Below are 27,611 nucleotides of genomic sequence, written 5' to 3' on the forward strand. Positions count from 1 at the left end.
CATAAGAACTGGTTCATTTTCCAGATAATTCCACTATTAAGACAACAGACATTTGGGAGGCTTTCTCTGAGAGTAACACTGAAAGTCTTGCTGCTCCTCCACAAAATGAACTTCAGATTAAAGACACAGCTCAGCTAAACACAACTCAAACTAATCTACACTATTTTTCTTTATTACGCAGCGTTTTTATAACTATTTCCAGATGTTTCTAAAGATGAAAACAGAATTAAACTCCAGCCTGATGCGTTTCTGAGGTTCCTGACTCTGACCGTCCCTCAAACGCCTCTCTGGGCGTTTCCTTCCGTCGCTTTTACTTTCGCTTTCGTGAATGTTGTGGCGCAGTTGATCGTCTCCATGTTAAGGTAACGTTAGCAGTCTGTACTGTTTTCCTGGCTGACATCAGCTGTGTGCAGCTTAGTTTCAGCATAAATCTGCTTCGTTTTATGTGAGATCAGAGTCTGGGAACGAGACAGAAACAGTTGATGATCAGCAGCTGAACTCGATGTTACTGTGGATCCACTGACTGATGTCTGTAGGCAGCTTTTCCTGCCTCCGTCAGTCTGTGGCTGTATGGGCTCAAATTGTGGTCATAAATATTTTGTACTTGTAAACCAGGATTTGTAGGTGTAAAAATAATTTGTGTGTGGACTTAGCCAAGGAATACGTGTGAAACTCTGCACTCAAGTTTCAAGTTACAAGTACGTCCCTATTTTTCTGCCTTTCATCTGATTGGCCAGTGTCATGTCAATCACAAATTTAACAATCCAATCAGAGAACAGGTGGGTCTATAATTCATTTGAATAACATCCTCAGGCCTAATATTGCTCATGTGACACATCGCGGACATCCTCTCAGTTCTGTACATATTATTTGTATTGCACTTCGGTTTCTTGCAAACGGGAGCTTTCTGTATAATATTGGTGACGCTGAGCACGTTTCCAAGGCTACCGTCTGTCGGGCAGTCAGGAATGTTACAGTTGCACTGAAACGTCTCCTGTACTCGTTTGTGGTGTTCCCCGGTCATAGACCCACAAGATTTATCAAAGAAGGATGCCACAAAATTGCAGGTATCAGGATGAACAAAACTCAATTCATGATGTGGTGATACTTGAACTACTACTTAAATTTTACATTTATTCTCACGGTTCCCAGGCGTGATTGGCTGTATAGATGGCACTCACATTCCAATCATTGCTCCTTCAGTAAATGAAGGAGACTATGTGAACAGGAAGTCTTTCCACAGCATTAATGTGCAGGTACATAGTTCCCTGTAGCATTTCAAACTAACAAATTATTTCATTATAGTAATGGATGCTAATTTGTGTTACAGAGTAAGCAAATATGTACTTGTAATGTGCTCAGATAATTTCAATAAGTGCTTACAGAAAGAAAATTAATGTAGCCTCTAACTGTAATTGATTTACATGGGACAAACAGACCAAGCACTATGGCTCATAATACAATTACACCTTACCTGTTTGGACTATATTTTTATATTTCATTTTTACTTGCTGCCAGGAACGTTTGGGGCCTGTTGGGTTGCACCTGCGCTCACATCACGTCACAAAATAAAATGTATAAAATAACAAATAAAATATAATAAATAACGTGTTAAATGGGTGGAAATCCCTAGATCAATGTTTATATTAACACTCACGCATTGACTCTGTCGGCTATGTTTTGCCATGCATGCTCACTTTCTTTTGCAGCTGAGGCTGTGTTACTTTTTTTCTGCAAAATTTGCATGTTATCGGCATATGCTGCCATCAGAATTTCGGCCTCAAGCGCTGTAAGATACATTGACCGCGCCTTCTTTCCCTCCGTCTCCATGGTGACTCGCTTAATCTGTGCTCCACTAATCAGGGCTTTATGTATCCTCATGCGCGCGCTTAACTTGGGGTTAAAGCAACTCCGCGTTGACTGAACTACTTGTTATCAGCCTTTCTGAAACCGAATATTCCGAGTTGGACAGTTCGGGGTTACTCAACCCTGAGTATCGTTTTTCACTCTGAGTTTTCTAAACCGGCTTCCTGAAATAGGGCCCTGGTTAGGTTTAGGCTGTTATTGTGCTTCAGGCTGAAATATAAGGAGGAAGGAGTGGGGCTGGTTAGCCCTCATGACCCTCACCATAACACATACGTCACAGGACAGTGTTTACCACAGAAACTCCATGAAATGATCAATGAGAACTTTAGAAACCCGTCAGTGTGATGCTTCCAGTACAACAGCACCTCTGAGTGTGTGTGTTTGCCTCTCAGACTAACTCCACCCTGACATCAAGAAGATGGAGGAAGAGGATGGAGCAGGATCTGCAGCATCCAGCTGTGTGTCTGTGAGGAGTGACTGGTCCAAAGAAGAACCTCTAAGGTTCAGTAATGAACCTGCAGCAACAATGTAAGAGAGCTGCTGACTCATTTATTCAGTGTAAATAATGATTTTTGATGCAATGGGAGAAGAAAAATGACAAAAACAGTTTTAAAAATAAGGATTAAAATATTACAAACTATGTTTTTGAGTTTCCTGATGTAGCACAAAAATATATGAACATAACTGTATATAGGACAGATATTTTACGGTTCTTTTAGGCAGCACCAAAAAACAAAAAGACTATTTTAAGCTGTCTGAGGTAGTGAGTCAACATGTCACACTGGGTCAAAGGTCAGGGAGTAAAAGTGTGTTTTAAAGAGCAACATGTCAAAGGGTATTATTGTAAACTTTAACAAAAGACTGTTATGTGACAAAGAGTAAGTACATTATTTTTATGAGTTTCAGATTGTTCATCATGTCTTTAATTTAACATTTCCATTTTTTCCTTCCTGTCTCATGAAGCTGTTACATTTATTGTGTGGAGATCAGGGAAATATTTTACTGTTACTGTCATAACCATTATCATTACCATTGCATTAATCATCATTTCATCAAAGCATTTATTGATGCTGTTGGTATTACGTTAAAACTTGTTTTACAGGTGTTATCATAATCCCATATTAACCTTTATTCCAGGTGCAGTTATAACTATTTTTATACACATCTTGCAGTTTGTGCTTTTAAAGAGTTTAAGCTCAGTCTGATAATTGATGGTCAGAAGCTTCGTCTGGCGCGATGTCGCGATGCCGATCTATTGTGCAAAGTGACTTAGAGGTATGGAAGGATTGCCTACACGCTTACAAAACACACATGATACAAGTATTCATTATTATCTTTTATTCGTTTATATCCTTTTTATTGAGCTTTGAGTAGTGGCATTTGATTAAAGCATTTATTCAATATATTACACATATAGTTTCAGTTAAATTGTTACACATATGAGAGTGGCCTCTGTCTGGGTGTGAGCTTTAGTAGGCGAGAGGTGAGACAGAGTGCAATTGAGGTCGAGACATCCACACACACACACCGTAGGTAGACTTATATTCTAGGTAAGAGTTCAGACATATTTTGCTTGTAACTGCATTTTGTGCCTGCATAAGTGATAGTTTGCTGCAGGACGTGCGTCTGATGTTCCAGGGATAAGTGAAAGCAAGACGAGCTACAGGAAGCACCTGGCGTGGAGACGATGTTCTTTTCAAACTGTGTCAAAAGTTGTCAACAGAACATTTGTGTTTTTAACTTATGCAAGTATCTGCTCTGACGCAAGAGGGGGCGTAATAATATCCTGATGTTATAAAAGCAACTGCTTGTGTACTTTTGGGCGGAGATCGACGCTGATTGTGTAACGGTGTTCATCTCCCTACGCATGTGTTCATTAAAATCATCGTTTGACCTAATTCTTCTGGACCTTCGTTGTTTTGTTCTCATCCTCAATATTCTGAATACGCGACAATTGTTTTTCTTTTAGGATCAATAAGAGGCCAGAATCTCCTGGACCTGAACCCAGCTGTGTTTCCTTAAAGAGCAACAGGTCGAAGGATGCTGTTATAAACTTTAAAGGCTGTTCTTCTGCTGCTGAGAGGTAATGTGTGTCTAGATGTTGTTCCTGACTCTGTATTTTTGAATAAATCCTCATGTTTAATATCAGCTCAGCTCTTTTTCACACATTTCTATGTTGGTATGTGAAGCGGTGTGTGTTGGAGTGTTTCCACAAACACAGCAGTCAGAGTGGAAAGAGTGGATGTTGTAGGAGGTGTTTGTGTAGTGAAGAGGCTGAGTGTCTGTAGGACTCCAGCTGCTCCAGCAGGTGTCTCCTTTGTGCTTTGCTTCAAACACAGTGTAGGGAGGAGCTTCCACTCAGGTGTTTCAGGTGGTATAGCCTATGGTTTAGTTTGACTTCCTTCTGCAAACTCAGCTGCTCTGTTGCTGATACACGTCTCCATGAATATGATTGATCAGATGCTGCCAACACCATGTGTTTCATGTGAGCGCTCAGCTGAAAGCCTGGGTTGACTTATCGAGTTAATAACAAGCTTCACGTGACTGTGAATGGTAAAGTGAATCCAGATAAAGGAAAGAGACCCTGCTAATGTTGGACTCACTTCTTAGTGTAGATCCCAGGAGGAAGTTCAACATAGCCATTCTTTGTGCTAGCTCGACCAAACCTGAGAGCACAGTGCAGGATAATGATCATCATCTGTCTCTGTCAAGGACATTTAAAATCCACAAATAACAAACATAATTATATTTGATCATTAAAAATATGTTTTCAATTAAAAAAGCATGAGCACACTGGTGGATTACAGAAACATGAAAACTCGTTAACAGTAAAGTTAATTTAGGCGTAAGATTTTATCATTGATTTTAAAGTCTCTGCTGCAGAGAGGTGAGCTGTTAGTAACAAGAACTCTCTGATTTAAATGATTTTGATGTTTCCTGGTTTCTAAAATGCATCTCTGTAGCAGAGCAGTGTCTCCAAGGACACACAGGCTCAGCTGTAACTGTCAGTTTATCTGGTTTAAGACACATTTGGACTCAATTGGCTGTTTTTAACTATGTATTTTAATCAGAGGTGTAAATCTAGACCTCACACATCTGGATCCTAAACTATGATAGAAACAGCTGCTAGCAGTGGGTAGTTTGACTTTGATACGCTGCTCTAGAAAGCAAACAAAGGTTTGTGCAGCTCCTCTTCAGAAAAGTGTTCAGAGAGCAGCTGCTGTATTAGACAAAGGCTCGTCGTGTGAGCCCAGATGTGTGTAACAGCTGGATGAAGGAGAACCATCACAGTCGCGTCTCCATCCCGCCTTTATTAATGAACTTCCTGTTGCTTGCAGATGACAGGAACACAAAGTGTTTGTGCCACGTGATGCTGCAGGATTTGTTAACGTGTCCATGATGGTAACATCTCCTCGTCTAACTGCAAACACATGAGCGCTCCTAACGGCAGCTATCACAGCCACACAGGCAGACTGTGTCTCACTGTTGCATTCAGGGACATTTGTTTTCCTGTAAAAAGCTGAACTCTAATCTAAGAGGACTGTTACTGACAGCTGCATTATCTGCAGTCTGTGTGATCACAGCTGCTTCAATCACTTTATCAGAGAATTGATCATTGAATAAAACATGTTTGTGTCTGCAGAGGTCAGAGGTCACAGTCTGCAGGATCCAGCTGTCCGTCGGTGAGGAGTGACTGGTCCAAAGGTTACCCTCCAGACTTCAGTGCTGAACCAACGAGGTCAGAGAACTGTGATGACTCCTTTACATGTTTGTGTTTTCCTGGATAAATATGACCAAGGATTCATTAAAAAGATAAAAATCTTAGACTTTGTCCTGTAGCGCTGTGTGGCAGGCAGGATTGGCCCCAAACACAACAGGATGAAGTCAAAGAGGCAGCTTTATTTCAGCTGTGAACATGCAAACAGCAGAAATAAGGAAACATAACTGTAGGTTAGGTTAGGTAAGGAAAACACGTCTCTGCCTAGTCTTGAAAATCTAATCTTATCATCCATTGTTCTTCTAGGGCCTCTTCTTCTTGTGGCCTCAGCTAACTGCTAATATTTAAATGGCTAACATTAACATGTGTGCCAGCCAGGTTCACATTTATGATGAACTATGATTAATTAACTGATGTTGAAACTGGAGCTTTACTGACCTCTGAAATTCCTCCTAAAGTGTTATTCAGTGTTGTGACAGTCAGCTGCTTCAGCTGCTGCTGGGATGGGCTGTGGCAAAGAGAACAGAGAAAATCCAAATCAGAATTTTTCTCTGAATTAAAAGCAAGGAAACAACAATATATTCTACATGGTGAAACTGATGGTTTCTGGTGTTTGGGTATGTTTTTCTGTATTTATGCAGATAAAGTGTAAACTCAGATGAATTATACCATCAAATGTTAAAGGAAAATATCAGGATGAGTGTCTGTGAGCTGAGAAGGACGTGAAGCGAGCAGTTTATCCCAGAGCTGAAGCTGCTCTGTGTGCAGAGATGAGCTCAGATTCCTGCTGTGATTGATCAACAGTCACAGAAATGTAGACTTGTAGTTATTACTGCAGTATGGTCACAGCAGATACTGATAAACATGTATTATGAGGATGATGATCAAGTTTCTCACTCTCTCCTTTAAATCTCAGTTTTTTCTTCTTCACAGTTTATCTGTTAATTTATTAATGAATAACACTGAAAGAGTTTCTGTTATATTTCCCCTTGAACATCAGCTTATTAGGGCGGCATTAGGAAATAGCCCCCCTCCAAAGAATGAATAAATGAATGATGATAATAATAAAATGATTCAAAAGCAGAGCTCAGAGTGGTAGAATGGTCAAACATGGATCCACGGGTGGTTCAACTGCATTTGGTGACGTGACTAAAGCAAATCTTTCAAATAATCCCACCATCAACGGGATGTTGTCTCCTTTACTACGGTTACTTTACTTGGTCGCCGTGTGAATTTCTTTGAAATGAACCAAATTCTTTTATTTGTTGGTTGTTGCATATTTAAGCTCTACAGTCAGGAAAGGAGGAGATGAGGCCTCAACAATGTTGGGTTGTAGCTGTGGTTCAGGTTAGAGTGAGTGTCCATGGAATAAATGTAAGTCAGTGAACTGGAAACATGACTGTGTTCAAACTTTGTTTTCCTTTTTATAATGAGTCTAATCAAAGGTGGACAGAAGTATCTCCACTGTGACTTTTCTGTGTCACCATCAGAGCTTCTGCACAGTGTGGAGAAAGATCCAGGACCACAGCTGGACTGCAGCCAGCCAGTCACAGCAGCTGTGTACAAAGTAAGACTGAACATCTGTCTGCTGATGGACTCATTTCTGAAAACTGGACTTCTTGTGTTGTTCAGACATTGAAGAGTTTTCTTTCTCTTTAGTCTCATTGTTTTTCTTTCTTTCAGCAGATGTTGGTCTGCAGGAGGTTTTAGATGAACATAAGATCAGTCTGAGGAGGAGATGTGAACGTGTGACTGAAGGAAGTGATGAAACAGGAAGTAGAACCCTCCTCAACACCATCTACACTGAGCTCTACATCACAGAGGGACAGAGTGAAGAGGTTCATACCCAACATGAGGTGAGGCAGCTGGAGACAGCTTCCAAGATGAACGCCCTCCATGACGCTCCAATCAGGTGCCAGGACATCTTTAAAGCCTTACCTGACCAACAGAGACCCATCAGAGTGGTTCTGACCAACGGCGTGGCTGGTGTTGGAAAAACCTTCTCAGTGCAGAAGTTCACTCTGGACTGGGCAGAGGGCTTGGAGAACCAACATGTCAGTGTGGTGGTTCTGCTTTCATTCAGGGAGCTGAACCTGATCAGAGATGAGCAGTACAGTCTTCTGGAGCTGCTCCATGTTTTCCATCCAACATTACAGAAGGTCACAGCAGAGAAGCTGGCTGTCTCTCAGCTTTTGTTCATCTTTGACGGCCTGGATGAAAGCAGACTTTCATTGGATTTCACCAACAGGAAGCTGCTGTCTGATGTCACACAGAAGTCATCAGTCAGCCAGCTGCTGACAAACCTCATCCAGGGGAATCTGCTTCCCTCGGCTCTCGTCTGGATAACTTCCCGACCCGCAGCAGCCAATCAGATCCCTCCTACATGTGTTGACAGGCTAACAGAAGTACGAGGCTTCACTGATGCCCAGAAGGAGGAGTACTTCAGGAGGAGATTCAGTGATGAAGAGCTGTCCAGCAGAATCATCTCCCACATGAAGACATCCAGGAGCCTCCACATCATGTGTAGTATCCCAGTCTTCTGCTGGATCACTGCTACAGTTCTGGAGCACATGTTGACTACAGAGCAGAGAGGAGAGCTGCCCAAGACCCTGACTGACATGTACTCACACTTCCTGCTGGTTCAGACAAAGAGGAAGAAGAACAAGTACCATGAGGGACGTGAGACGAGTCCACAGGAGCTGATGGAGGCTGACAGGGAAGTTCTTCTGAAGCTGGGGAGGCTGGCGTTCGAACATCTGGAAAAAGGAAACATCATGTTCTACCAAGAAGACCTGGAGCAGTGTGGTCTGGAAGTGACAGAGGCCTCGGTGTACTCAGGAGTTTGTACAGAGATCTTCAAAAGAGAGTGTGTGATCTTCCAGAAACCAGTCTACTGCTTTGTTCATCTGAGCATTCAGGAGTTTCTGGCTGCTGTCTACATGTTCCACTGTCACACCAACAGGAAGACAGAGGTGGTAGAAGGTTTTCTAGGGAATTTCCGAGAAGAATACAAAAACAGATCTTTTTTTAAGAACATGTTCAAGTCTTATAGCTTCACATCACTGGATGTCTTTTTGACTAAAGTCATGGAGAAATCCCTCCAGAGTGAAAATGGCCACCTGGACCTGTTTGTTCGCTTCCTTCATGGCCTCTGTCTGGAGTCCAACCAGAGACTCTTAGTAGGTCTGCTGGGTCAGACAGAGATCAGTCCAGGAACCATCCAGAGAGTCATCAACAACCTGAAGGAGATGAACAGTGATGAAATCTCTCCTGACAGAAGCATCAACATCTTCCACTGTCTGATGGAGATGAACGACCTCTCATTATTTCAGGAGATCCAAGAGTTCCTGAAGTCAGAGAACAGATCAAAGAAGGAACTCTCTGAGATCCAGTGCTCAGCTCTGGCCTACATGCTGCAGATGTCAGAGGAGGTTCTGGATGAGTTGGACCTGCAGAAGTACAACACATCAGAGCGGGGACGACAGAGACTGATTCCAGCTGTGAGGAACTGCAGAAAGGCTGGGTGAGTCCAGATGTGATCATTAACATCATTGATCAGTGTAGGTTAGTAGTTTAATGTTGAAAATAAAATCAGATTGTAACCACAAAGTGTTTGTGTCCGTACGCTGCAACCTTCCACACCATTCCTTTATTGTACAGACTCAGCAGCAGCTCCATGGATCCCAAATCCAAGAGTGGAGAACAGATTTGAAGTGTGTCACATCCATGCAGTCACAGCTGTTTCCACCATGTTTCCACTGATATTAATCCTGTTCAATGACACGTTTCATATCAGTGAATATGTTCTTCAGGACGTCCACTGACATGTTTAAGTGTCCTGCTGGAAATCACTCAAATCATCCATGAAATCCATGAAAAATCCTTTTAGTGTTTCTAACTTCACCCTCTGTCCTCTCTCTCTCTCCATCCTCCTCACTGCTTCTTTCACTGATAATCACACAAACATCGTATTCAGCTACAAAATAACACAATAATATCATCTGATGATCATTATTATAAGAGCAGGATCCATATTTGATATCAGAGTAACACACTGCTTGGTTATGTGCAGTCATCATCAGTGACTGTGGGTCAAACAGAAGCTCTCTGATTGGTTGCTGACCTTGGTCACCTGTCCACTCTCACCTGTTTGTGTTTGCTCTCTCTTTGCTGTCTCCATCCTCTCTCTCCTTTCTCTCCCTCTCTGTCTTTGTACGTCACTCAGGTCCAATGGAAACAGTGACATTTACAAACCAATCAAAGACAAACTGATCCATGTCAGGTTATAACAATATTCAAAGTGAATACAGGCTGCTGCTGGACACAGACAGGTAACATCATTTTGACTTGCTGTCACCTGGATCTGGACTCATAAACACTGAAGCCCTGAACAGGAATACAAATCATTTTCTGCCAACTAGCGACACAGCAGCAGATAATGGCTCAGAAAGCTAAAATGAGCCAATCATTTCTGTGTTTAGTTCCCCTGAAATCAGATCTGATATCAGCAGCTCTGAGTTCATTCATCATTATTGTCCAGTGATGAGATTTCTGCTCCGTTTGGTAACAGTCAGCAGGTTTTTCCTGCGTGTGGACGTGAACAGTCGTACCTGACAGCAGGTAGCAAACAGAGATCATCTTTCCAGCTGGAACTCTTCACTGAGCTGAACTCATTCAAAATGTTCTGGAGTCAAAACAGGAAACAGTCCAAATGTGTGTCTTCACTCTGACTCTGGATCAGATCTCAGTGACAGACTGTGGACATTATGGAAGCCTAAATGTGACACCATCTTCCTCCTTCATCTGCAGATTAAAGCCAAACAAAGATTCTCATTAAAAGTCTGCAGGTCTGAGAGAGACTCAATCGTTGTGTCATGTCAAACACAGTAAGAGGAGCTGAAGCACAGATGTGAAGAGCAGATTCATCAGATTATGACCTCACTCTGTTTTGTCTTCATATACATTCAGTCTGTGTTTATAATGCAGATTTTCTGCTTTTATAATAACACATTTTATATTTTCTATCATCACAGACTGACTCAGTGTCGACTCTCAGAGTCTCACTGTGAAGTTGTGGCCTCAGCTCTGAAGTCCAACCCCTCCCATCTGACAGAGCTGGACATGAGTTGGAACAAGCTGCAGGATTCAGGTGTGAAGCTTCTGTGTGCTGGACTGGAGAGTCCAAACTGTGGACTGGAGACTCTGAGGTGAGTTCACTGACTGCGGCTGTTGTTGTTTTTCTATATTTCAGGTCTTTGATTGATGTTTGAAACTTTCTTTAGTTCCTAAATGTTCAGGATGTGTCTGAAGACAAATGTGAAGAAGTTTGAGTGCTTTCAGAAATGTTGTCTTTCCAAACGACTGAACAACAGTTTTTCCTTTTGGCTCCAAACAGAAGTGACAGACTTGAGCAGGGTTCATTTAAAGGCTGACAGAAGTGGAGTGGTGACGGGGAGATGTTTGACAGGACAGTGTTTCAGCCTCCACAGGTTCATGTTGTGCTCCATTAGTCAGTGAAGATGAAGTCAGTGCTGATGAGGCTGTAGAGTGTGTGAGGGATGTGAATGAGGATGATGAAGATCTGATGATAGCAGATAAAAACAGGCTGCAGAGACTTTGAGCCATACAGGGCACACAGTGTGTGTACAGAACAGCTGAAATCATTATGGAGGCCTCACTGGAATATGGAAGCATCACAGTACAGCTTCAGTGAAGCATTAAAGTCTTTGATATGAGATGAGAAATGAAGCAGCCAGAGCTTTTTCATGAGTGGAAACCCACTGTGACTGTGAGCTGCTGCTACAGCCTCCAGATTAGCCAGCAGCTCATCCTGCTCAACATGGACCTGTGGTCAGAGTGTGTGCTGGATAATCCGGCCCAGGATGAGGCCAAACTGACATGGGATGAAATGTCTGTCACATAATTGAGCTTAGTGTAGTTTCATTTCTGCACAATTTAAAAACAACCAAAACTTTGTTCTGTCTTTTCTATGTTATACTGTAGACTTTCTTTGATACTGTGTCCAAAAGGAGCAGCTTTTACTTTGAAGGGGAGCAGTCTCTGTTTCCTCTTCAGGTTGGATGATGGAAGCAAATGAGTGTGCGATGTTCTTTCAGTGTTGCACTTTGTAGACGCTCCCTGAGCACTGGTCTCACAGCCAGCTGCACATAGAGACCAGTGTTGTTAGTCCAGGTCAGAAGATGACTTGTTGGAATGAAAATGAGCTTGTAGTTTGTCTGCTTTAATAATGTGACTGGAAAAAGGTGTTGGACTTCAAATATGTCCATTTCTTTCACACTTCACCTTTAAAAGTGAAGCTTTGTGGTTCCTGGAAGGAAAAACACGACTTTTTCAAGTCTTTGTCCTGTTTTTATGATAAATGTACGACTTTAATGTGAAACATTCAGAGTTTTTTGTCTTGTTGTGTTTGTTTGAAGCTGCTTCCTGTTGGCTTCAGCTGTTTGGAGTTTCCATTTTCTAAACTTCTACATTCTGAACCTTCTTCAGCTCTGAACAGATGATGAAACACTGAATGATTTCAAGCTCACACTTTGTCTAATAAACTTACATCTTTCATTCTTTATACAGATTGAGGGGCTGTGGTTTGTCAAAGATCAGCTGTGATTATCTGGCAGCAGCACTGAAGTCCAACCCCTCCCATCTGAGAGAGCTGGACCTGAGCTCCAACAACAAGCTGCAGGTTTCAGGAGTGAAGCATCTGTGTGGTTTCCTGGAGAGTCCAGGATGTGGACTTGAAACTCTGAGGTCAGTCAGCATGTTTTAGTTGTGCTGAGATGAATATGATGTGAAAGTTGTGCTGACACTAAACTGCAGACATCAGGCTGATATTATACTGATCCACACTGAGGATCTTCATGGTAAAGTCTGTTTTCTTCTTCTCTGGTTTAGTCCATTGACTGCAGCAGAACAATGTTCACATTTCAAACCTTCAAAGAAGAAGAAAAATCCTCCACTGGATAATTCACTGTGAAACTCTCCAACTCTTCATTCCACCTTAAAGTCTGTCTGACACTGAAATCCAAAGCAAAATGTGCGTTTGCTTTACAGACAGCAGTCCAACACAAACATACACACATCATCCAAAACACAGTCCAACATCCAAATCTCCTCCACTGCCAGCATGAATGATGGGAAAGAGAAGGAGGAACACTCTGACATTCAGGGTTAGAATGAGTTTCATGAAGCAGACTGTGAAGATCAAAGCTGCATTAGAAAGCTTACATGAATGAATGAGTGGACAGAAGTGGACAGAGATCATCTGAAGCACTTCAAAGGCTGTAAATCAGCACATTTCTCTTTATTCTTTATCAACTCTGTTAGTTTCTCTCAGTTTTCTGTGGAATGAAGCTAACAGCAGGCTAATAAGATGCTGACCAATAGGTTTCTATTAAAGGTTGTAATTTGTATATGAAAAAGTGCTTTGGCTCAGCAGGGATCAGCTTACAGGTAGAATACAGCTGCTGGATGGGATTAGCATGTCATAGCTATCTACCAAACTGCTAACTGGGGGATTTCAGGCCATCTATGGATCATTTTTGCTAACTGTTTATTCAGCTTAGGCTCACAGGGCTGCAGCCTGTGCCCTAGCTGTCATAGGGCAAGAGGCGTGGTCCACCTGCACAGGTGAGCAGTCCATCACAGGGCCAACAGAGAGAGACAGAGAAGCACTCTCTCACATCCACACCTACAGCCAATTTAGAAGCACCAATGAACCTAAGCAGCATTTCATTGGACTGTGGGAGAACATCCAACCTCCACAGAAAGGCCAACAAGCTTCAACCTACAACCTTCTTGCTTTAAGGCACTAGTGCGAACCACTTTTCCCCATTTCAGCCCAAATCCTGCATCTTCCTGTTTCTGACTCCAGGCCAGCTCCACTAACACTTTCTCATCAGACACTGCCACCTAGTGGAGGAAGTCTTAGTTCCATTTGAAGCTTCAGATTACAGTTAGTTCCTTTACAAAGAGGTGGAGGTGGTGGGGCCACAGCAGCATCATCACTGAGTGCCATAGGACACTTAACCTTTGTTTCCATATGCTGGGAACTTCCTGTTGTTCCAAGGAGGACTGGAAAATGTGTGAAAATCTCCCAGTCAGTTCCTCACAGCACACTTCAATCATTTCCCTCCCACAGCATCAGGACCAGGGCTTTTTCTCTCTTTGGTCCCACTAAGAGATTTCCACACAAACACCTCATCAGTGGGACTCTCAGAGCTACCAGCCCTTTGCTACAATCACAAAGCTCTTCATTGAAATCAATGATATCAAAGCTGGAATCAAATGAGTCCAAGTCTTCTGCTGATTCAGCATCACATTCATCTTTGCTCCTTGTCCTGCATCCCCACCATGGACTTCATTCCTTTCCAAGCCAGCCTTGAGTGTCCTTTATTCAGCTCATCCTCTGCTTTACTTTTACACCTGATTTTAGCTGCTTTATCTCTCTTTCAACAAGTTTCTGTGCCTCAATCTTTTTCTTCTCTCCCTCATAACAAGACAGCTTCTTCTGCCTGAGAACATGTTGGAGTGATTTACTAATCCAGGGCTGCTTATTGGGAAAATACTTCCTGTTTTCAAAGTAATCCCCATTTTCCCCAGAAAGAAATGCAAGTAGAAATCGATGATCTAAGTGAGAACATGAGCTTTCAAAAAGTTCCAGTGGGTGTAGTCAAAGCAGTCCCTCAGTCCCAGTATATAGTCTTTGGTCCAGACTGGAACAACTGTGTGCCCAGTTTGAGCTCTCTTCAGTGCTGTGACCTGACAGACCCAGAGGGGCCATCACATCACATTTAGAAGCTCCCCTAATGGAGCCACAACACATGTCCAACACTTAGTCTGTCTTGTTGGACCAACTGGAAGAAATGATTCAAGGACTTAGTCACAGAACAGAGATTCAAATCTCCAAAATCCAACTGGCTGCATCAGGACATATAGTCTGAAACTCTGCACAGTTTCCTGTTTGAAGCTGCTTCCTGTTGGCTTCAGCTGTTTGGAGTTTCCATTTTCTAAACTTCTACATTCTGAACCTTCTTCAGCTCTGAACAGATGATGAAACACTGAATGATTTCAAGCTCACACTTTGTCTAATAAACTTACATCTTTCATTCTTTATACAGATTGATGGACTGTGGTTTGTCAGAGATCAGCTGTGATTATCTGGCAGCAGCACTGAAGTCCAACCCCTCCCATCTGAGAGAGCTGGACCTGAGCCTGAACAACAAGCTGCAGGATTCAGGAGTGAAGCATCTGTGTGGTTTCCTGGAGAGTCCAGGATGTGGACTTGAAACTCTGAGGTCAGTCAGCATGTTTTAGTTGTGCTGAGATGAATATGATGTGAAAGTTGTGCTGACACTAAACTGCAGACATCAGGCTGATATTATACTGATCCACACTGAGGATCTTCATGGTAAAGTCTGTTTTCTTCTTCTCTGGTTTAGTCCATTGACTGCAGCAGAACAATGTTCACATTTCAAACCTTCAAAGAAGAAGAAAAATCCTCCACTGGATAATTCACTGTGAAACTCTCCAACTCTTCATTCCACCTTAAAGTCTGTCTGACACTGAAATCCAAAGCAAAATGTGCGTTTGCTTTACAGACAGCAGTCCAACACAAACATACACACATCATCCAAAACACAGTCCAACATCCAAATCTCCTCCACTGCCAGCATGAATGATGGGAAAGAGAAGGAGGAACACTCTGACATTCAGGGTTAGAATGAGTTTCATGAAGCAGACTGTGAAGATCAAAGCTGCATTAGAAAGCTTACATGAATGAATGAGTGGACAGAAGTGGACAGAGATCATCTGAAGCACTTCAAAGGCTGTAAATCAGCACATTTCTCTTTATTCTTTATCAACTCTGTTAGTTTCTCTCAGTTTTCTGTGGAATGAAGCTAACAGCAGGCTAATAAGATGCTGACCAATAGGTTTCTATTAAAGGTTGTAATTTGTATATGAAAAAGTGCTTTGGCTCAGCAGGGATCAGCTTACAGGTAGAATACAGCTGCTGGATGGGATTAGCATGTCATAGCTATCTACCAAACTGCTAACTGGGGGATTTCAGGCCATCTATGGATCATTTTTGCTAACTGTTTATTCAGCTTAGGCTCACAGGGCTGCAGCCTGTGCCCTAGCTGTCATAGGGCAAGAGGCGTGGTCCACCTGCACAGGTGAGCAGTCCATCACAGGGCCAACAGAGAGAGACAGAGAAGCACTCTCTCACATCCACACCTACAGCCAATTTAGAAGCACCAATGAACCTAAGCAGCATTTCATTGGACTGTGGGAGAACATCCAACCTCCACAGAAAGGCCAACAAGCTTCAACCTACAACCTTCTTGCTTTAAGGCACTAGTGCGAACCACTTTTCCCCATTTCAGCCCAAATCCTGCATCTTCCTGTTTCTGACTCCAGGCCAGCTCCACTAACACTTTCTCATCAGACACTGCCACCTAGTGGAGGAAGTCTTAGTTCCACTTGAAGCTTCAGATTACAGTTAGTTCCTTTACAAAGAGGTGGAGGTGGTGGGGCCACAGCAGCATCATCACTGAGTGCCATAGGACACTTAACCTTTGTTTCCATATGCTGGGAACTTCCTGTTGTTCCAAGGAGGACTGGAAAATGTGTGAAAATCTCCCAGTCAGTTCCTCACAGCACACTTCAATCATTTCCCTCCCACAGCATCAGGACCAGGGCTTTTTCTCTCTTTGCTCCCACTAAGAGATTTCCACACAAACACCTCATCAGTGGGACTCTCAGAGCTACCAGCCCTTTGCTACAATCACAAAGCTCTTCATTGAAATCAATGATATCAAAGCTGGAATCAAATGAGTCCAAGTCTTCTGCTGATTCAGCATCACATTCATCTTTGCTCCTTGTTCTGCATCCCCACCATGGACTTCATTCCTTTCCAAGCCAGCCTTGAGTGTCCTTTATTCAGCTCATCCTCTGCTTTACTTTTACACCTGATTTTAGCTGCTTTATCTCTCTTTCAACAAGTTTCTGTGCCTCAATCTTTTTCTTCTCTCCCTCATAACAAGACAGCTTCTTCTGCCTGAGAACATGTTGGAGTGATTTACTAATCCAGGGCTGCTTATTGGGAAAATACTTCCTGTTTCCAAAGTAATCCCCATTTTCCCCAGAAAGAAATGTAAGTAGAAATCGATGATCTAAGTGAGAACATGAGCCTTTAAAAAGTCCCAGTGGGTGCAGTCAAAGCAGTCCCTCAGTCCCAGTATATAGTCTTTGGTCCAGACTGGAACAACTGTGTGCCCAGTTTGAGCTCTCTTCAGTCCTGTGACCTGACAGACCCAGAGGGGCCAACACATCACATTTAGAAGCTCCCCTAATGGAGCCACAACACATGTCCAATACTTAGTCTGTCTTGTTGGACCAACTGGAAGAAATGATTCAAGGACTTAGTCACAGAACAGAGATTCAAATCTCCAAAATCCAACTGGCTGCATCAGGACATATAGTCTGAAACTCTGCACAGTTTCCTGTTTGAAGCTGCTTCCTGTTGGCTTCAGCTGTTTGGAGTTTCCATTTTCTAAACTTCTACATTCTGAACCTTCTTCAGCTCTGAACAGATGATGAAACACTGAATGATTTCAAGCTCACACTTTGTCTAATAAACTTACATCTTTCATTCTTTATACAGATTGGAGAGCTGTGGTTTGTCAAAGATCAGCTGTGATTATCTGGCAGCAGCACTGAAGTCCAACCCCTCCCATCTGAGAGAGCTGGACCTGAGCTGCAACTACGAGCTGCAGGATTCAGGAGTGAAGCATCTGTGTGGTTTCCTGGAGAGTCCAGGATGTGGACTTGAAACTCTGAGGTCAGTCAGCATGTTTTAGTTGTGCTGAGATGAATATGATGTGAAAGTTGTGCTGACACTAAACTGCAGACATCAGGCTGATATTATACTGATCCACACTGAGGATCTTCATGGTAAAGTCTGTTTTCTTCTTCTCTGGTTTAGTCCATTGACTGCAGCAGAACAATGTTCACATTTCAAACAGTGAGACTCAACGTATGGCCCGCGGCCCACACGCGGCCTGCCCACCTTCCCTGATTCAGAGAGAGGGGACCCTGATTAACTGTGTAGTGTTCTTCCTCACAGTTCTAAGTATCAGACACAACAATGAATAATCCACAGCTGACTGTCTTTAGCAGGTCAAAGGTCACGGCACACAGCAGACAGTGGGAAATATTATAACTCTGATCATTTATCAGCACATATCCATATGTATAAAAACAAAGCTGACACTGTGAGACTTGATCAGAGGTGTGATCATCACAGCAGAGGCCTTTGTGTCAAAGTCACTGAGGATCAAACAGAAACACATGAAGCAGATTTTCCTGTTCTGGCTTTTTATAGCAGATAACCTTCAAAATATTCTGCAGTCCATCAAAAACTGAAGCAAACCATGAATCAACATGTGAACATGAGCTGATGCTGCTGAAGTGAAGCAAAGTTACAGAGGTTTGATTACAGACACAGCTGAGAGTTTGTAATCTGTCATCATTTTAAAAGGTTTACATTTCTTCAGTATATCCACATTTGCAGCTGGTACCTCAACCTCCACTTGTCCAACACAACTGCTGCCCACTGCCTCCATGACATTGTGATTTTGCTGTTGGTCTTCTGTCAGATCTTCATCAATCACTTCTGCACGGGGCACACCTTCAGACTCTGCAGCTGCATAACGAAAGCCTGTAAGATAAAATTAGACATAAGGTAAATGTACACCAATATTCCAATGACAGGTGTGTGATTCATCTGGAAGTTATGTGCGGATTAGTGTACAGTGATAGCAATTTAGTATGTTTTTAGAGGGGGGGGGTTGTTTACCTCCGATGGGTGCTCTTTTTCGCTTCCGTTGCGTACGCCTTGAGTGCCGGTCCGAGTCTGATACAGGTATGTCGTCATGCCCCATGTGCAGTGTTGGTGCCCAGTCTGGATTTGTTACATCCATTTCATATGCTGGTTAGCCTGCAATAATGCCAAATCATAAGCTACTCAGTCGACATGATGTGGTTCTGCAGCATCACACATTAGCATGTTTTATCTCATTATCTATGACCTCAGCACGTTGAAAATAACACTAAAAGCCTTTCAAGAGTGATATGAATTAATTTAGAACTCACCGGAAAGAAAATGCCGTGAGCAAACCAACAAAAAGCTGGGGATTGCAGAGAACTCGATATCCGCTCGTCTCACCGCTGCAATCCAAGCCTGACGTCTTTGTTTAGTAATATCGGATACATGGGATCCCTCACGTTGCCTCCAGGACGGAAAACGATGAAAAGAGAGCCCGTTATCCAGCTTCTTGCCTTCACGATCGTGTGATCTAACGTTGCAACCGACAACACAACACGTACGATCCATAGCTGAAATGGTATCCTTTGGCTGGCCTACTGTCATGGCGGAAGGGGGCATGACCCATCTCCCGTGACATCACGCTCCAAAGCCCTATAGGTGGGAAAATGTACCATGTCGACCAATCAAAAATGATATGGAAACATGACATTTGGTTGTTTAGCAAAAGGGGGAAGTTTTAGGAGTGACCGGCAAGAGAGAGCGAGTGAGCGAAAGAGAGAGAGAGTTTTGATACGTGAGAGATTTGTGACGTTTACCGTGTTTGGTCTCAAGTTAGTTTGTTGTCTTGTGTATTTAGTGTGTAGCTGTTGTTTTGTTTTGTGTGTCAGTTCTACTAGTGATCGTCACAGTTGCTGCCTTAAAGCCAACAAAGGCAGATTGCAGTGTAAACGCTGAGTGACACACCTGCTGTCAGACCTGCAGGTTTATCCCTGTGCTGTTCTCATATGTGTTAGAGTGACACAAACTATTGTTTGACACCTGATTGTTCTGTAAATAGTTTGAAATGATTATATGAAAAACGTCTGAGCCTTGGCTGCATTTTTTGGTAAATAGTACCATATAACTTTGTTGTTTGCAAAACGTGTGCGTATTTTTAAAAGTGTACAATCTCTATTTGCATTTCAAGTTATGAAGATGATTCGTTAAACATGTGTGTGGTTTTTACAGTCAAAATATCACTTTCTACTTGTATTTTAAATTTTGTCTGAATTTAGATAAATTGTGCTGATACAGTTGGTCAAAATGAGAAAATAACAGATTGGCAAGATAAACTGTTTTTAAAGGTAAAATATAGAGGCCACATCAAAAGTAGTCAAGAAGGGTTAAAGGCTAAAAGCAAAGTTGTCACCAAGTACTGTTTATATTTGTGTGTATTGCTGCAGCTTTTTTGAGTATTAATTTGGTGCCTTTGTGTGAAATAATGGTATTGTGAGTGATCCATATAGTCACAAAGAATAGCCACTTGTTTCTGTGCTACCAAAGTTCCCCGGCTTTCATTCAAAATGTGTTTATCGTCAGCACCTGCACATTAAACTACTTAAACATTATAAATGTCTTCAAGCTCACACTGAGGCCTGTGGGGTACTATCAGCCACTGAGACAGTACACACATTTATATGTGTTTGTATTAGAGATGGCACGATACCACTTTTTTATGTCCGATACCGATACCGATATCATAAATTTGGATATCTGCCGATACCGATATGAATCCGATATAGTGTTTTTTAATCAACAAAACTGTTTTTTAAAATATCTTGCTGCATTTTGCAAGTCTGCAAGTTCATACTCAAGTTTAAAACAACAACAACTACACTAAAGCTATTCTGTTATACCTGTATACAAAAAAAATATTTCATAGTTCAGCAATACTGATCAATCTAATAAACTTAGACCTACACCATCCTCCCTATTCTGGTATTTTAAAGAGTACTTAGCGTAAATATTAAGCAACCTAACTAATAGGGTTCCAACTCCCAGCAACAACAAACATAAATAAATAAAAAATAGGGAACCACCCCTCACGCGCCACCTCATGATGCTTAATCGACGTAATCAACCTTAATTTGATGCAGTGTGGAAAAAAATGCACAGAAATCAATTATTTTTCAAGAAATATTAAATAGATTCAACATCTTTCTTCAACAAAATTGCAGACTGCACAGATGGTACCTTCCCAAAGTAAAAAGTACTATAGCTTACTAGGGTATATATTAGACTTAATAGTCACTATATACAGTAATTGACTTCTATTCATTTTACATCAAATTAAAACTTTGTGTGTCAGATAATTATTTATTAAAAGCTCGACATTTTAAATGAGAATAAGAAAGAAAAGTATGTCTTTGTGCCCCCTTTTCCCTGTTCATGCCCTATCGGCCCCCCTGGCTAAACTTTGCTAGATCCGCCCCTGCACAGTTACCAGCGTCAGCTACGTAGAAAAAGATCCTGGAGTAGAAAGTAATATTAAATACATTCTAACAACAGCTTATCAAGCTTAAACGTTCTGCTGTTGTTCAGCCGCTGGTTTCCTCTTTCTGGTGCAAAGTGGGCCAAAAACAAACAAGAGAGACGGACTCGCGACAGAAAAGCCGATCAGCTGATCATTTAAGCAGTTTCACGATTGAAGTAGCAGCCGGAGAGCGAGAGGCAGTCGCTTGTTAAGCTTAACGTGGGAATGCTTTACAAACATTCAGAGATGGACTTACACACTTGCTTTACTTCTCTCGGGGATAACTTTGTCGGAGATGAAATGCCAGGTTGCTAGAAGCTCCACATGCTATCCAGACCACCGACAGGTCCGGCATGCCACAGCCGCTCTATCACGTGATGCATACTGCTCCGACTGCTAACGTTCTGAGGTGAGTTACGGCGTGTTGCAAGTTTTGCGAGGTGCTTTCGTGATATTTAATGGATCGGATTACATTTTTTATTTTTCTCCGATATCCGATCCAGTAATTTAGGTCAGTATCGGACCGATACCGATACGTAATATCGGATCGGTCCATCTCTAGTTTGTATATGAATATTTCATACTTTAAGACTGCCTGTTTATTTAAGGGAGATGAACAAAATACATTGGAATTGTACAAAATAATATCATGGATGATAAATTAAATAGATTTTAAGTAGATGCTTGTGCATTCTTAAAGTCTTATATGTTGAACTGAACTATGTGATCTGTTCAAAGCCTTAATCTTAATTTGAAGTGAAATGTGCATTTTGAGTTTATACACTATGTATATAAGGCGACCGTTTCCTTTTGCAGTATTTTTGTGTGGTGTACTTTTCTATGTCTTAACAAAAGGGGAACAAAGGTGTTTAAGTTCACCTAGGATGATGTGTTTTAATTTTCACATGGTCTTGCTTGAATTTGACCCTGACAAAGGCGTATGAACTCTGTCAGCTGTTTGGAGTTTCCATTTTCTAAACTTCTACATTCTGAACCTTCTTCAGCTCTGAACAGATGATGAAACACTGAATGATTTCAAGCTCACACTTTGTCTAATAAACTTACATCTTTCATTCTTTATACAGATTGTGGGACTGTGGTTTGTCAGAGATCAGCTGTGATTATCTGGCAGCAGCACTGAAGTCCAACCCCTCCCATCTGAGACAGCTGAACCTGAGCTGGAACAACAAGCTGCAGGATTCAGGAGTGAAGCATCTGTGTGGTTTCCTGGAGAGTCCAGGATGTGGACTTGAAACTCTGAGGTCAGTCAGCATGTTTTAGTTGTGCTGAGATGAATATGATGTGAAAGTTGTGCTGACACTAAACTGCAGACATCAGGCTGATATTATACTGATCCACACTGAGGATCTTCATGGTAAAGTCTGTTTTCTTCTTCTCTGGTTTAGTCCATTGACTGCAGCAGAACAATGTTCACATTTCAAACCTTCAAAGAAGAAAAATCCTCCACTGGATAATTCACTGTGAAACTCTCCAACTCTTCATTCCACCTTAAAGTCTGTCTGACACTGAAATCCAAAGCAAAATGTGCGTTTGCTTTACAGACAGCAGTCCAACACAAACATACACACATCATCCAAAACACAGTCCAACATCCAAATCTCCTCCACTGCCAGCATGAATGATGGGAAAGAGAAGGAGGAACACTCTGACATTCAGGGTTAGAATGAGTTTCATGAAGCAGACTGTGAAGATCAAAGCTGCATTAGAAAGCTTACATGAATGAATGAGTGGACAGAAGTGGACAGAGCTCATCTGAAGCACTTCAAAGGCTTTAAATCAGCACATTTCTCTTTATTCTTTATCAACTCTGTTAGTTTCTCTCAGTTTTCTGTGGAATGAAGCTAACAGCAGGCTAATAAGATGCTGACCAATAGGTTTCTATTAAAGGTTGTAATTTGTATATGAAAAAGTGCTTTGGCTCAGCAGGGATCAGCTTACAGGTAGAATACAGCTGCTGGATGGGATTAGCATGTCATAGCTATCTACCAAACTGCTAACTGGGGGATTTCAGGCCATCTATGGATCATTTTTGCTAACTGTTTATTCAGCTTAGGCTCACAGGGCTGCAGCCTGTGCCCTAGCTGTCATAGGGCAAGAGGCGTGGTCCACCTGCACAGGTGAGCAGTCCATCACAGGGCCAACAGAGAGAGACAGAGAAGCACTCTCTCACATCCACACCTACAGCCAATTTAGAAGCACCAATGAACCTAAGCAGCATTTCATTGGACTGTGGGAGAACATCCACCCTCCACAGAAAGGCCAACAAGCTTCAACCTACAACCTTCTTGCTTTAAGGCACTAGTGCGAACCACTTTTCCCCATTTCAGCCCAAATCCTGCATCTTCCTGTTTCTGACTCCAGGCCAGCTCCACTAACACTTTCTCATCAGACACTGCCACCTAGTGGAGGAAGTCTTAGTTCCATTTGAAGCTTCAGATTACAGTTAGTTCCTTTACAAAGAGGTGGAGGTGGTGGGGCCACAGCACCATCATCACTGAGTGCCATAGGACACTTAACCTTTGTTTCCATATGCTGGGAACTTCCTGTTGTTCCAAGGAGGACTGGAAAATGTGTGAAAATCTCCCAGTCAGTTCCTCACAGCACACTTCAATCATTTCCCTCCCACAGCATCAGGACCAGGGCTTTTTCTCTCTTTGCTCCCACTAAGAGATTTCCACACAAACACCTCATCAGTGGGACTCTCAGAGCTACCAGCCCTTTGCTACAATCACAAAGCTCTTCATTGAAATCAATGATATCAAAGCTGGAATCAAATGAGTCCAAGTCTTCTGCTGATTCAGCATCACATTCATCTTTGCTCCTTGTTCTGCATCCCCACCATGGACTTCATTCCTTTCCAAGCCAGCCTTGAGTGTCCTTTATTCAGCTCATCCTCTGCTTTACTTTTACACCTGATTTTAGCTGCTTTATCTCTCTTTCAACAAGTTTCTGTGCCTCAATCTTTTTCTTCTCTCCCTCATAACAAGACAGCTTCTTCTGCCTGAGAACATGTTGGAGTGATTTACTAATCCAGGGCTGCTTATTGGGGAAAATACTTCCTGTTTTCAAAGTACTCCCCATTTTTCCCAGAAAGAAATGTAAGTAGAAATCGATGATCTAAGTGAGAACATGAGCCTTTAAAAAGTCCCAGTGGGTGCAGTCAGAGCAGTCCCTCAGTCCCAGTATAGAGTCTTTGGTCCAGACTGGAACAAGTGTGTGCCCAGTTTGAGCTCTCTTCAGTGCTGTGACCTGACAGACCCAGAGGGGCCATCACATCACATTTAGAAGCTCCCCTAATGGAGCCACAACACATGTCCAACACTTAGTCTGTCTTGTTGGACCAACTGGAAGAAATGATTCAAGGACTTAGTCACAGAACAGAGATTCAAATCTCCAAAATCCAACTGGCTGCATCAGGACATATAGTCTGAAACTCTGCACAGTTTCCTGTTTGAAGCTGCTTCCTGTTGGCTTCAGCTGTTTGGAGTTTCCATTTTCTAAACTTCTACATTCTGAACCTTCTTCAGCTCTGAACAGATGATGAAACACTGAATGATTTCAAGCTCACACTTTGTCTAATAAACTTACATCGTTCATTCTTTATACAGATTGAGTTTCTGTGGTTTGTCAGAGATCAGCTGTGATTATCTGGCAGCAGCACTGAAGTCCAACCCCTCCCATCTGAGACAGCTGGACCTGAGCTGGAACAACCTGAAGGATCCAGATGTGAAGCAGCTGTCTGATCTTCAGCAGAGTCCAGACTACAGACTGGAGACTCTGGTGTAAGTAGAGTGATGGAGTGAGTGGGTGGTGCTGTCAGCAGTATTGTACTAAACACAGTCAGTATGAAGCAAAGATCCAGTGTTTCCTGTAAAGCTGCAGCTTCTCAGTGAAGCTGTGAGAGGAGAATGGTGATAGGCTTCAGGATTGGACACAAACACTTCCTGTTTCTGACCTTTATGGTCACCATGGTAACGGCTGACACGCTCTGATCAAACTCTGTCAACAGCCAATCAGCTCTCTGAACAAAGCAGCACGCAGACCAATGACTGCATTCATTTCCAAGTTTAAAGCAGTGAAGAACACAGTCTGTAGGTGAGGAAGAATTTAGTGAGAGCAGATGTTTGGATGGAATTCCTCCAGTTAACAGCTGGAACCGTCCATCTGGATTGTTGGGCTTGTTGTTGGGGTTCCTACAGAGCTCAGAGTGGACACACCAAGGTTCTTCTAATGAATGAAAGTCCAAACTCAAACTAGGAGGGAAAAACATTTTCATCAACTTCAATAAAAATCCAAAGATTAGAAAAAGTGAAGCAACAATGAGTCCTAGTACAGTCCCAGCACTGAAGTCCCTGCTGCTCTTTATACTGGATGTGCTGCATCACTGACTGACAGCTGATGAAGAGTCTCTGGAAACACTCGTTTATCTCCTCTGCTCTTCCTTCTTCTCTCTGCAGGTGGAGGCCATGATGGTAAACAGGACGGTGTGTGTGCTGAGAGAGGAGGAGCTGTGTCCTGATGATCCAGAGAGGTTGAAGCAGCAGCAGCTTGTGTGTAGAGACGCTCTGACTGGGCCATGTTACTGGGAGGTGGAGAGGAGAGCTTCATCCAGCAGTGACTGACAGAGGAATGAGAAGAAGTGCAGATGACTGTCAGTGCTGCAGAGTGAACTGCTCTGAGAACAGCTCCACTGTCAGACACAATGTAGAGTCCAGCATCATCCCTGTGTGTCCCTCTGGATCTGACAGAGGATCATCAGTGTATCTGGACTGCTCTGCTGCTGCTCTGTCCTTCTACAGTCTCTGCACAGTCTCTGTCTGACTCTGGCTTCAGACCCTCCTGGATCAAACTCACCTGAAAAGACTTTCAAACATCACTCAATAGATTTGAATACAGAATATATTTGATATATACTGTAGATGTACTGTAGAGTTGCAGTTTGTCACTTGTAAATACAGTCTGTGAGCAGCTGTGAGCTGAAAGATCTTTCTAGAAACAGGAAATGTTTTCTCTCTTCTGTTGCTTTTTCATATATTTCCACAACATTAATATTGATCCCACCTGTCTCACCTGTTTCATGCTTTTCAAAGTCAAAGTCAACTTTATTGTCAATTCTGCCACATGTACAGGACATACAGAGAATAGAAACTTCGTTACTCTCAATCCCTAGATAAAATAGAAAATGAACATTTAAATATAAGAGTGATTAAAAATGCAAGTAAAATATTTTAAAGTAAAAAAAATTAAATAATATAATACAATTTTACATATAACAAGAAAGCTATACAATATACAATATAAGGGTAAATGACATTGAGTGCAAACCAGGCAGAGTAGTGCAAATAGGCAAATAGTGCAAATGGAGATTTGGTAATGTACGGTATGAGATAGTGTAACAACAAAGTCTTATGAGGTAATGGCAGTCCAATGCTCCACAAAGTGACTGGTAACTGGTGCAGGCCAGTGAGTGAGTCAGAGTGTGTGTGTGTGTGTGTGTGTGACAGAGTTCAGTGAGACCGTGGAGGAGAGAGGGGAGAGGGGGCAGAATCGGGAGGGAGTTAAGCTTCCTGACAGCCTGATGGATGGAGCTGTCCTTCAGCCTGCTGGTCCTGGCCTGGAGACTCCGCAGTCTCCTCCCCGACGGCAGCAGCTTGAAGAAGCTTTGCATTGGGTGCGTGGGATCAGCCGCTATGCAAAGGGCTTTTTTAGTGAGACGGGTGCTGTAAATGTCCTGGATGGAGGGGAGAGAGACACCAATGATCCTCTCTGCAGCTCTCACTATGCGTTGGAGGGTTCTATGACAGGACGCATTGCAGGCTCCAAACCACACAGTGATGCAGCTCGACAGGATGCTCTCGATGGTGCCTCTGTAGAAAGTGTGCATGATGGGGGCTGGTGCTCCTGCTCTTCTTAGTTTGCGGAGAATGTCCTGTTATTATTTTATACATAATAACAGGACACGTGTGATCTGAGCGCTGCTGTGGTTGCTGTGCTGCACGTCTTCATTTAGATAACAGAGACATCTAGTGGTTCAGAGGGAGAACTGCAGGAGGTGGAGCTGTGTTTCAGCATGGAAAACTTTTTTATCTTTTAGGCGCAGATACAAATATGACAAGTATCAGTGTGAGATACAAAAGGTCACATCAGTCAGCAGAGGGAACAGTGATCACACAGCAATGTAAGAATAGAAACATAACAGTGAATCTGGACATGTATACAGATGGAAGCAAACAAACAGGATGTAACACTACATTGAAGCCACAAATGTGAAGAAAACAAACACAAAGGAAAATATATTTGATCTCAGGAATCCAAATCAGATGCTTTAGAGCAGGGGTCGGCAACCCTGGGCACGCGTGTCACAGCTGCCACGTGAAGGGTTAACTGATGGCACGACCATAGCTGGACTGGCCATCGGGCATACTGATGGTGATTTTTCGTTTTTAATGGGCCGATGATGTTTTTTTATTTTTTTGTAACGGTATAAACAATGAAAGATGGCGGATTGTCCGGATGCTGGTCGATGTGTAAAAATAAGTCAGTTGTTTGGTGGTGGCTATGGCGGAGCTTCCACAGAGGCAGCAGGTGGATGAGGGAAAGGGGAGGCAGGAGGAGCAGAGACCCGAGGCGGCTGCCGGTCCGAGTGTCAG

General features: G+C 42.6%; 3 protein-coding genes across 3 annotated transcripts in view; all 3 read left to right on the forward strand.

Annotated features, from left to right (window-relative positions):
* On the forward strand, positions 1–26,466 carry LOC146716556 (NACHT, LRR and PYD domains-containing protein 12-like). Its single transcript, XM_085452737.1, has 10 exons — positions 1–362; positions 2,259–2,394; positions 7,075–7,144; positions 7,276–9,107; positions 10,618–10,791; positions 12,173–12,349; positions 14,719–14,895; positions 22,026–22,202; positions 24,570–24,743; positions 25,419–26,466. The coding sequence occupies exons 2-10, from the start codon at positions 2,285–2,287 to the stop codon at positions 25,429–25,431; spliced, it is 2,904 nt and encodes a 967-aa protein (XP_085308863.1). The 5' UTR covers positions 1–362; positions 2,259–2,284; the 3' UTR covers positions 25,432–26,466.
* Positions 1–27,611, forward strand: part of LOC146716552 (protein NLRC3-like) — a 247,013-nt gene that overhangs the window by 99,846 nt on the left and 119,556 nt on the right. The gene's annotated exons all lie outside the window — the stretch shown is intronic.
* The window catches only part of LOC146716557 (protein NLRC3-like), a 224,524-nt gene continuing 202,426 nt past the window's right edge, over positions 5,514–27,611 (forward strand). Inside the window, exon 1 of the mRNA XM_085452482.1 lies at positions 5,514–5,605. The gene's annotated coding sequence lies outside the window, so the exon portion shown is untranslated. The remainder of the gene's footprint in view (positions 5,606–27,611) is intronic.

The sequence above is a fragment of the Copadichromis virginalis genome, linkage group LG3 (genome assembly GCF_057382275.1).
Source record: "Copadichromis virginalis isolate Kocher_CV1m ecotype Utaka linkage group LG3, C_Virginalis_male_GT1.1, whole genome shotgun sequence".
Taxonomy (NCBI): domain Eukaryota; kingdom Metazoa; phylum Chordata; class Actinopteri; order Cichliformes; family Cichlidae; genus Copadichromis; species Copadichromis virginalis.